Consider the following 11737-nt stretch of genomic DNA (forward strand, 5'->3'; position numbering starts at 1 on the left):
GTTTTCACCCGCCTTGGCGACAGGAAAGGTTGAGAGCTAGCATACTGGGACATAAATAGTATACTAAAATGTAATGGCCCTGAGATGTGTCCTTTATACCTATTCTCAAACGTACTGTTTAATATCATAGCCATGTGTGTATGGCTTCAGTTGACCTAGATATTAAAGGAGCGCCTGTTGAATGCTGTTTTCAACCCTACACTGCTCTACTCTACAAGCAGGAACTAAACAGCTCCCTGCGATTTCGAACTGTGGAGTTAGTCCAAGTTTTGTTTACCACCGTAGTCTTTGAAGCTAACAGACCAAAATAATAATGAGCTTAATGAAAGTACAATCAGAATATTTTCAACATCCGGTGTTTTTGTATTTCAAACAAAAAGGTGGACATTTTATTTTGATGGACGCCGCTATTGCTGTTGTGAGTGACAGGAGCAGATAATCGTTTATTTTTTTTGTATTTTTTCCGGGTTTCGTTAATAAATTCCACGCACGTCATGTTTGAGTATTTCTTCTCTGCCGGCCCCTCCTCCTTACATAACTGCCGCCTTCAAGCGGAAACTTCACAATGCTTCTGCGCGGGAAAATACGTACGCGGCTCCGACCAAATAAAAAAAAAAATAAGGAAAATCTGAGCCACTGATACGGGCGGCGCTTGAGCCTGAACTATTGCTTGCCCGCCCAGTTCTGTTAAACAGTTCCGACCGTGTGTGGATTCTCAAGGGTTGGGGCTCTGTTTTCTCTGCTGGGCCCATTTCGTTTCACCCCCACGGGTCCGCCGCGGTGGTTTCTCCCTTCCCTCGCGCTCTGGTCCTCGCGCGGACGGCGCGCGCGCGCAGCTGCAGCACTAGCACAGCACTACTGACTGTGCGTGTTCTGGTGGGACCATGGCGGCCGAGGAGCAGCAGGCTGGTGGGCAGAAGCGCGGGCTGGAGCTCGAGGACGAGGTGCTCTCCCTGGAGGATGTGTTGGAAGAGCACGATGCCATGGAGGAGGAGGCCTGTGCCGTGCTGGGGGGCAGCGACCCGGAGCTGTGCTCTTACCCCCAGGTATAGAGCACCCCCTGTTTAGGGACTTCTCTGGGACCCATGCTGCTGGCAGAGCACCTCCCTCCTCCCCTATGGGGTGATTTTGGAGCAGTCGCTCACAAGCGAAGTGTACAGCAGGCTTCCTTGCTACGGCTCACATATGCACTACCTAAGTCGTCCAGTGCATGGTTTTTGGTTCCCTGGATTTATAACCGGTTGAAAAGCAAACCATGAAGCCTAGGAATACTTGTGAACACTGGTCTCTCACTGCATGTTTTGAACTACGACTCTGTGACCCCTTACCATTGACTTTGCCGGGTGGGGATTCTGGGATCTGTAGTGCAAAACAATGAGATGATTGGGAGAAATAGCTCATCTCTTTAATGACATGGATCATGTTTGCATTCATGTAAGAGTGCCAGGGAGTTTCGATGGGCTCTTTATCGCTAGGAGTGACAGGGAGGCATGTCGCTGTATCACTAAGGTGCCACAGTGGGAGAAGTTGCTAATGGCCCCAAATCACTAAACGTGTTTTGAGACCCGAGTTGGTGAGGGGTGGTCGCTACGGGGGCAAAGATGCCTTTGGAATGTACTGCTAGGGTTGCCTCAGAGACAAACCTGCTTGTAATTAATCCCAACTAGTGGGAATTGCTTGGGAATGCATCCATTGCACAGGTTTTGAAACTGCCACGCGTTAGGCAAGCGTTCATATAGTAACCCCGTTGAAAACTACATCAGTCTTGACCTCTTGGTATTAGGTATCGCACCTATTTGTATGGGTCTGTACTACACAAGCTGCTAGTGTGACTGAGTAGCCAGACTTATCTCAAGAGGGGTAACTGAGCTGTAGCAATGAAATCCATCAATACAAGTATCCAAATAACACTTGCACTGAAGGTTTTCTAGTAAACTAATTATTTATTTACCGGTCAGTTTTAAATAAGCTTTTTTTTTTTTAAAGCGAGATATGTATAGCAATCAAATGCACTTCAAAATACTTTCTCAGAATTGACACAAAGCAAGTAGATGCTCTTTAGGGATGCTTCATACACACTTCCTACACCCTGAGGTGACTTCACTAACTAGGACAGTAATGGCATTTCTAGATCACGTGTATACTTTGCAAGTTCTGAGGTTTGTAGAATGGAAAGTTTAAAGGAAGGAAAAAGGTTAAACGGGTTCTGAAAGCATGTGAGCACTTTAAATGACCCAATGAAGTCTAGATAAACTAATATTGCAACACCAATGTATCACCTATGAGGGACAGTAAGAATCCATCAGTGGGATAGAAGTCGTCAGGGAGCCAGGACCGCCAAAGTCAATTGGAGCAAAGTCAATGGAGCTGAAGCACTTCTTAGTAAAAATCTTGCAGCTTATTGAAGAAAATTCATGCTAGGGTCACAAGCTGTTAAACTTGTGAAAGTTAGAGTTGATATCAACTTTAGAAAAACAGCTACAGCAAGTCTCAACTGAGGAGAGCAAGCTACAGACACTGAGTTGTACCCCAAGTCGTAACAGTTCCTTTGGTTAGAAGAAGAGGGTTCAATCTGGTTGCAGTGATGCAGGTGGACCTTAGTCGTGGGGACAAGAGGGAGGACGTCTAGGGACTCCTGCAGCAGCAATTCTGTGTTCGTCGGCAGCTAAGGGCTCTTTTCGGATCAGCAGCACTTCACGGTTTCAGCATTCGTTAAATAGCACCACTGCAGATCTTTGACACCAGTTGGGCTTCCTGCGCTCCTTTAGTCCTGCATTATGGTGAGGTGACTCTAGCTTGGGTCGCCCTGCTTTTGGAGGGTCCTGAGGAGCTTCCTTGAGCTTTTGGCTGGCTTAAAGACTTTGCATTTGACTACGGATTTCTTGACCCCCGGCACTTGATTTCTGCCGCAGCAAAGAAGTACAGCCAGTTGGGGAAGTTCTTCTCCAGGTTAGTTGGTCCCACTAACTCAAGGGAAGAAGTCGTTCTTTCCGGAGCTTCTCTTATCAAACAGAAAAGTTTCAGCACAGCACCAGAGGTTCACCAGGCAGTTCAACTGTCCACGAGCTTCGTTCACGGTTTCTTTGTCTGGTTGTTCTTTACAGTGGTCGACTGTCTTCAGTCCCTAAACCCTTGCCTTTTTAAGCAGGTTTCTCCCATTCATGCACAGCATAGGCTGTCACTCAAGGGCAGCCAGCCAGCCAATCAGGACTGGGTGCATTCCGGTTTCCCTGGAGACCGAGGAAAGGTGAGTTTTGGGCACCTCTTTCCTGTCCTGCCAGACCCACTGAAGCAAGAGGCTGGTTTCAGTACTGAAGCCTGGCAAAGGCAAAACGAACAAAGGGCTCGAATCTGGTTTGGTGCGCAGTGTAAAACCCCTAAAAAAAACCTCACAAACAGAAAATGGTGAAAAAAAACGAGGGCCATTTTGTCACAGTTGTCACCCATGGGTGCAATAGTGCAGCTGAGGATTCAGCCTGCTGTAGAAAGCACAATGGTAGGACATTTAAAATACTGCCATCAGCCATTTAAAGTAACATGGGTAACATAAAAATATTACATATGAGAAAGAAGGAAAAGGGTCTACTAAGTAACCCCCCCCCTGGACCTACAAAGAGAAAAGGTAAGTAAAGTCAATTTCACTTTACTATTCTTGGGAACTGTAGGTCACCCAAGAAAAGGGTAGTTAAACCTGGTGAGAAATCTAGGATTTCTCAGTGCCACTGCACTGAGGGTGCTGTGTGTCACCATACAAAAAGTAGTTGCCTATGGAGTTGTCAGTCTCCAAAAACAAAGGAAATGCATAATCCAAATCAGAAAAATACATGAAGGGGTCAGAAAAAGGGCTCACTTCAGGGTTAAAATTAAGAAGTCCAGCAAAAGACCTGGGGGTCTCGAAGGTTGAAGGGAATTGGCACAGAAATGAGAATTATCCCCAACACCATTCTATTACAATGGGGTGTGGCAGTAAAGGCATATATAAATCCTTGTTAGTCACCACCCATAAAGATGCAGTCCAGCCCAAACTGCTGCTAACTTCTCTTCTGCACGAACACCATAAGCACTCAGAGATGTTTCAGCTTTATTTGCTGGTGTCGTCAATGAGGTGTGACTGAGCACAGCAAGCTCTTGACCCAGGTCTCTTTGTATGGTCGCATGCTGAAGGGACGGTTTGTGTCTCTGTAAAGGTGCTGCAGGCTGAAAGAATCCTGGCAGGATGTGGGGATGGCAATATCTTGTCCCGATCGAGTCACTCTGCCAGTTTGAATGAAGCAGATCCTTACCATTGGTGGGTCGGGCAGCCCTCAGTATGAAGTAAGCTAAAAGTAGGAGTCCTGCAGCCTTTCTCCACAATTGTTAGAGCAAGAGCCCAAAGAAGAGGACCATTGTGCTGAAAAGCCAAACAATGCTGCTAAAGACAACCAGCAGTGCCCCAGCCAAGCCCTGGCTGGTTGTCTCTTTTGCACTGATCCAGGAAGAACCTCCTAAGATCCTCCGATCTTTGTGGGTGTGGATCAACTAGTCCTGACCCGTACCTGAGCAGTCTGCTGCCAACAGCCTTCATATGTGTCCAGAATCATCCTGTGGGCTAACAAGCTTCATCAAAGGCAATCTCATGTGTCTGTTACCGTCTTTAGTTGCACCTTGGGAATCCTCAATTCTTCGACTTGTGGGCCAAGGCCAGTCCTCCTGCTGCAGCTGTTCTCCTGTATGAATAGGGGCCTTCTCCAGAGCCGTGTTCTTCCTCGCCACAAGTCTTGCCTGCCTTCATGGGACCTGCTGTTCTGAAATGCCTGGACAATCGTGCTTGAAGATTGCAGGGACCGTCTTTTCTAAGCTCAGAGCCGCTGTGTAGCTGTACCCTTGACCCCATGCAACCGACTGGAAACAGAATTGGTCCCAGTGAATCAAAGGTCTTGGCAGTCGTTCAGGGTGGAAGCATTTTGATTGCTGTGCACTGTTTTCTTCAGATTACTGCCCTACGCTTTATTTTACCCACCTTGAACTGTGGCTGCTTTTTTTTAAAAACTTTTTTTTTTTAAGTCTAGGTGATCTAATTTCCAGATGGGTACTTATGTTACTTTACATGCGTGGAGATTTACAGGCCTATTAAATATTGAGTGATTTGAGTACTCTGGTTAACTCTACTACTGCACCACCCCTATATCTCCTGAAGCCTGTCTTACTGCCTAGTCCACGTCTGATAACTTTGGCTGGACTGAAGTGCTAAAACCCTGTTCAACTAGTATGGCCTCTCAAACCCCCCTGCAAAGGCAGGTTCTCAAAATCCATCTTGCCATGTGCATTACCCTGATGCTAGTGGTGCCAGGAAGGAAGATATGTTTAGGGATGCCATTGGCGGTAACGCAATGGGCATTGTGCCATTAGGAGTTCAATACTGTCAACTGTGCCTGGCTAGCAGTGACCAAAGCACTTCTCAACCGTTGCTAGGGTACATGTGAGAGGGAACTACTTCTGTTATTTAGTGGACCCCCAGGCACAAAATACTTTTGCAAGTTAACCTGTAAGGGGTTGTCCTCAGAGATGGGGCATGAAGCCATCGTTGGAATATGAGAAAACGGGACGTTTACATTTTTCGGCTGCAGAGTGTTGACCTACCTAGTCTTTATATTAGCAAAGCCACTCCCGAAATATCGCATATGAGTTAGCAATGGGGTGTAGTTCTGCATACTTCAAGGTGGCTATTCTTGTGTCCACGAACAATGACTTACTTCATGTAATGGTTGATGGAGGTGCATGCGACCAAGGGGGTGGTGTTTCTTAGTTATTTATCTGCAGTATTTTTCGACTTTTTCTATCCATGCCCGGCACTTCCGTATGGCAGAGCTCGGTTACAATGGAAGGCTATTGAATCTTGCAAATAACTTTGACCTAGAGCCCTAACCCAAGGTGCAGTGTATGGCCTTAAGCAGATGCACACACAAGATGAACATAAGCGCCCAAGCCCTGCCCAGACCCTGGTTAGCCTGGTACAACCTAGAGCTACTTGTTAGATTGGGCTAAATTAAGCACTTGATCACATTTATAAAGCCAGTAGTTCTATTTATTTTTCTACACCGTGTCAACTAATGTACTAGAAAAGGCATGTGCTCTCCTTTTCAAAACTTAATTTTGTGTAGCGATAAAGGCACAGTTCATAGTAGTGTTCGCCTTTAGGAACTGGATTATCAAAATGCCACCTTTTACAAAGTACTCTATTAGTAGTTCTCTAGAAGGTGTTTAACAGGCTAATGTGTTATTAGGTTCAGTTTAATACGTAATGAAAGAAAGCATTGTTAGCCTCTCACAAGTCTGCCCAACTGACTGCTTGTTAACCAGCTTAATGAAAAATTGTATATCGGGGAGAACTCATTCAAATGGATCAAATCCTTCCGAAGCATCACACGTACAAGCAGGGAGTTTCAGATCCAAATCCAATGCAACGTGGAGCCTAGCTACCTATAGAAGCGACCCATCATTCAAGGGTTGGACTCCTTCCAAATGCACGCTACTGATCTGCAACTCGTGTTCAAAACAAAGCCCGGTCAAACAGGAAATGACAACACAGCGGGCTGGCTCGCCTGTAACCGCCAATGGGCTGGAAGCAAACTCCTAGGGGACTCTTGCCATTACCCCCCCTTTTTATTTTCTGGTTTTCTTATGAGCGCGCCCTGTAACAATTAACCTATTTGCAACGAGGTACCTTATGAATCAGATAACTAATTAATGTGCAGCTTGTACTATTCAAACGCTCTGCAGAAGAGGTAGCTGCTGTTCAGTAGGTGTTGACTGGGACCCCGAATCGATTGTTGGCTCATATATCTATTTGGATTCCCGCAGCTCATGATCGGTCTTGAGGCAATTCACAAAGCTGCAGCTAAATCCAAACGAAGCACAGCTTTTAAGATTGTGCAACAGACCCAAACGTTAATTCTAAACCCTACATTCACTCCTTTGACCATCGTGCATGCTTCAAAATGTTAAATATTTGATCTAGTAATAAGTGTCTTGAAGAAAGGCCATATTGCATGTGACTGTGAAAACGGATGAATGGCCTAGGATCGAACAAAGAAATGCTCACTACACCGCTTCCAGTAACATTGGACATACCTGAAAGGACTGACCATGGGTGGGCGTATTCTGATGTTGCCCATTGACTTAAAACATCTTGGTAACAGACTGTCTTCTGAATAAAACAGTTTTTGGCACATGCTTCTGCCTGTGCTTCATGAAGAAATCATGGTCTTCTGGCATGGCATCATCAGCACCTTTTTTGATATAGTCCATTTAAAACATTTTTTTTTTTTACTAGTCTTCGGTAGAGTTTTCAGTGGCCCTGTCCATCTCCAGTTGATACTTTGCAAGTTTAACCTGTCTCTCAGGTTTCCCAGTTGCCAAGGAAGTCATATTGGGAGTTCTTGCCTACTTATTCAAACGGTCTCACCAGACTGCTCCGATCTTCCTCTGAGCTTCACATTCCTCGCAAGTGCTCCAGCCAGACCTACGGATAAGGGGTGTACTCCCCAAATATATACACATGCTCCCAAAAAATAAAAATGGGGAGTACAAATATTCCCCCACCACCCCAAATAGGAAACAAACACATAGAACCATGTGCCCCTGCCTTTACCCACACTGCTCCATGGATATGTTTGGGCCAGTAGTACAGGTAGTACCACTGGGAAAAAAACTATTATAAATGCCTGGTAGGAAGAAGTAAACCTGTATCTTTTTAAAGTGCATGAATAACTAGGTGCAAAAAATATTCATTAAATATTTCCGTTTTCTATATAAAACATATTTTTGCTCGCTCATTAAATAGAATTTGAAAAAATAGGCCGCAAAATACTCCAGCTTCCGAATCTTATCTGGAGCATGAGTCTCAGGCGCACCATTCTATGCCACCATTGCAATGGAAGCCTGCCTTTGTATCGCCCCCCCTTTTGAAGCACTATCGATCAATTGGTAGCCAGACTGTGGTCTATTTTTTTATTTATATAGCGCCTTGTGTTTCAAAGCGCTTCAAGGCCTGGAGGGAACAAGGGAGACTACAGTGACATTCTTACAAGTCCCTGATACATTCAGAATGTGAAATTAACTATCGTTATCAGCCCGGCGACATTCCAGATCGTGCAAGTGTTATTGACCGTGATAGATGGGGTGGGGGGGGAAGAATGAGACAAACCAGCGGCTACATTACTATGCCTCACGACAATTGAGGTAGTATTGGAATTTAACAAGAGTTGGGGGAGGGGATGGAGTAAAGGGAGAAGAACAAAACACGCGACTATCGTACTAGATCTGATGACCTTTCAGATAGGGTTGGGGAGGGAGAGGTAGGAGAAAACAAATTGGGGGGGGCGGGGAGGAACAGGAGATAAACAAGCAGCTATCATACAGGTCAGGAGACATTAGTGATAGAGTAAGAGCTATTGACGGTGATAAGGAAGGGAGGGGAGGGGGGCGGACCGGAGAAAGAGACAGACAAGCGGCTGCATTAGACAATTGAGGTAGTGCCGGAATTTAACAAATGGCGTGAAAAGGAAATGGGCCCAAGGAGAGTTGCGAGTGGAAGAGTGAGAAAGGCTCGGTAGATTTAAAAGCAAAAAAAATTCGAATAAAACTCACATGTAGAGGAAGTGACCGAGTGGTGTTGGATGCATGTGTAGTTTTGTGTGTTTTGACCGGAAGGTAATTTAGTCAAGAGAAGGGACACACGCTTCAGTATTGGCCGCCAGAACTTTCTGTTGATGCAGCGATACGTCATGTTGTGTATGTGTGATGACCTTGAGATGTACTTGTGGTGCCCAGGAGTAGGGTGGCAACTAACTAGATAATTCTCTTGGATTCCAGGCAGTGGTCTGGTAAAGCTGTGCCCACTGACGTATACAAATAAACAACACAGATTCTAATAATTCACACTCTACAAACAAGAGGTAACATCCCTCGTTGAGAAATAAAGGAACATATTGCTCGAATCACATGATCCAGCTGCTACTCTATAGTTATCCTGGTAGATGTTCTTGTCGGCCATTCATAGCCCTGTGGTGCTATGAAACCTGTCTTGATTGACTTTCGTATTTGGTAGCTGTAAGCTGAGCAAACGTGCAGATAAACCATATTAGACTAGTTAATTATGCAGGTCATGTGGGAAATGCAGGGTATTTGTGATGTCGTTTCCCTCAATACTTAGCTAGGGTTGTAGTTACTTCAATTTCTAGATTTATTTTTTTTATTTTTACCCACGATAAAACTTAAAACCAAGCAAATGCTTTTTGTGCATTGGGTACGATTGTATTTCACTTTAAAGCGTGTTATTCCATATCAACAAAACGATGAAATGGAAAGTTTGCTAGCTACCTCAGTATAAATGAGCTCTAAAGGTTGAATGTGGCTGGGTGAGCGTTACGCTCCCCAGGCGTTTGCTAGATCCATGGGGGGTGTAAACCTAGCTGAAGGTCAAGTTTATAAATGGTGGTTGATACTGGGGGTTTGATTGGTTGCAGGTCTGAAGCACGTGGGCAGATTCAGGCACTTGTACTTGTTTTTGATTAGTAATGTCCATCTGTTTCTCCGCAAACCTCTTGTGCTCTCCCACCCACTTTTCAGTGTTTTTAAGTGCTACCTTTCCATCATTTTTATTTTTTATTTTAATCTTCTCAGCACATCCTTGACTGGTGTAACTTTATTCTTCTCCTCTGCTCTTGTCTTTTAAGGGTTACATCAAGCGGCAAGCGTTGTATGCCTGCAGCACTTGCACTGCGAAGGGAGAGGAAGCCGCCGGGATTTGTCTGGCCTGCAGCTACAAGTGTCACGAAGGACATGATCTCTTTGAGCTGTATACCAAGAGGCGAGCTGTCTCGAAAAGCAAGCATTTGCAGTCAGTCAACCTTGCTGTGCACGTGCCAGGCCTCAAACTCTGCACAAGACATTGACTAGTAATGACTGACTCTTGGCAATCAAGCAGGGGAGCCGATTTATGAATTTCCGGGGGGGGGGCAAATACAGGAAGTGACATCACTGGCAGTTATATGACCGCAAATTTGCATGTAATCGCCAACTTGGAGCAACGGCGCGCGCAGGGGAGGCGGGTGTTGGCACGTGCAGAACAGTGGAAACATTGGCTAGCATGCACTGCATATACTAAAGTCAAGAAAGAAGGAGATTTAAGCCTTCGAGTTGCATTCCAGTAAGACATTGCTGCCCCTACTCCACCGCTCTATAATCGTCCAGCAACACAACTAGGATGGGAGAATGAAATGCTTGCTAAACAGAAGGTACAGCTGCAAGATGGAGTACCGCCACCAAAAAAAAAAGTTCCCAATTCAAGGGAAACGAGAAGTAAAGACGTTTCCCGATTTAAAAACTACCAAGCAAGACGTGTGTGGTGCCATAGCCCAGTAAAACATCAACAATTCAAACTTACAATAGTGCTGCTGTAGATTGGCCAGCCACAAGTAAAATTTGCTAAGATGTTACCTCTGGGTAACCAGATAGAGTTAAGGATGTAGCTTAATCTTTAAACCTTTCAGTGGACGCATCAGATGTGCTGAAGTATAATTCAATCCTGGCTGAAGTATAATGCAATCAAGTGTGGTTTCAGACTTGGAGGGGGGGAGGGGAGAGGAGAAGAGTGTTAACTGCTTTTAACATTGTAGTTTACCAGAAATTCTGGTAAAGTAGTGCACAACGTTAAAAAGCAGTTGCCCAGGCTCACCCTGCACCCAGGTGGTGATTGGGACTGATGGAAGCACTCGCGTCTAAATGTTGTAGCCATGGTTGTCTCCATGTTTTAAAAACTCCCACTTTCCGGGTTTTCAGCATTCATTTGAAACGCCCCTTATTCAAAAAATGAAGGAGTCAGTAAAAAAAGCCAATACTGAAAAGCCTATTTCACACAAGTAGTAAGAGCGACTGTATAGCAGACCATGCCAATGTAGGATACTCCAGGATTACCTTCAGTCAAAATTCACCCACTGCAATGTTCCTAAATTCAGAGTGCAGAGTAGTGTCCGACTGAACCTCAATCGGCTCTTCCTGGGCATCAAATGGATGATGCACCACCTTCCTCTGCCAGAAAAGTCTGCATCACCCAGTCATTAATGCCAACATTTACTTCAGGGAAGTATTCATCAAAGCTGGACCTTAACGTTGCTAGGTGGCTTGCCCAGCTCCAACTGTTCTTTTGCAAAGTTCTAGCTTCCTCTTGAAGGCAAATACTTTTTTTTATTAATTCTTTCCTCTGTGTTCCCATGTCCACAGGAATGCCCCCAAAGGTGGGATTGGGAGTTTCTGGGGTGGTGAGTTCTAGTGGTCTTAGTTTCCTTTATAAAATACACAAATCACATAGTATGTCAACCAGACAATGCATCATTGTGTACAGCTTAAAGGGGGCGACCTGACCCAAAGCAGCACACTAGGAGATATATTTTGGAGCAATCAACATTGTAAACACACCTCTAGTTTATATTGTAAAGAGTGCTTGTGCTGCAATTAAAAGCACCCAGTTAATAAAGTCCAGACTTAAAACACTTGATCAGCATTCAGTGAGTAAAATAACCTTATAAAAATAAAATGCAGCTTTGCATAACATTAGAGAATTTTGGGATTATCAGGCACTGGCAAGCGGGCTCTGCTGTTGCTGTGGGAGACGTGAGACTTGCAATGGCGACACATTTTTTTTTTTAAACTTTGGTTTTTATTAGCATTTTGTAAAACAGAAAACGGGGCCTAACTG

The 11737-nt window shown here is 44.9% G+C and overlaps 1 protein-coding gene across 1 annotated transcript; it reads left to right on the plus strand.

The window, feature by feature from the left end:
• Positions 1-752: 752 nt before the first annotated feature.
• LOC138526988 (putative E3 ubiquitin-protein ligase UBR7) lies at positions 753-11534 on the plus strand. Its single transcript, XM_069637959.1, has 2 exons — positions 753-1046; positions 9717-11534. The coding sequence occupies exons 1-2, from the start codon at positions 885-887 to the stop codon at positions 9933-9935; spliced, it is 381 nt and encodes a 126-aa protein (XP_069494060.1). The 5' UTR covers positions 753-884; the 3' UTR covers positions 9936-11534.
• Positions 11535-11737: the final 203 nt, after the last annotated feature.

Source organism: Ambystoma mexicanum, chromosome 14 (genome assembly GCF_040938575.1).
Source record: "Ambystoma mexicanum isolate Mex_15411 chromosome 14, UKY_AmexF1_1, whole genome shotgun sequence".
Classification (NCBI taxonomy): domain Eukaryota; kingdom Metazoa; phylum Chordata; class Amphibia; order Caudata; family Ambystomatidae; genus Ambystoma; species Ambystoma mexicanum.

Coding starts and splice junctions, on each gene's coding strand:
- LOC138526988 (XM_069637959.1), top strand. CDS start 885: ATGGCGGCCGAGGAGCAGCAGGCTGGTGGGCAGAAGCGCGGGCTGGAG. Junction 1,047..9,716: donor AGCTGTGCTCTTACCCCCAG/GTATAGAGCACC, acceptor TTGTCTTTTAAG/GGTTACATCAAGCGGCAAGC.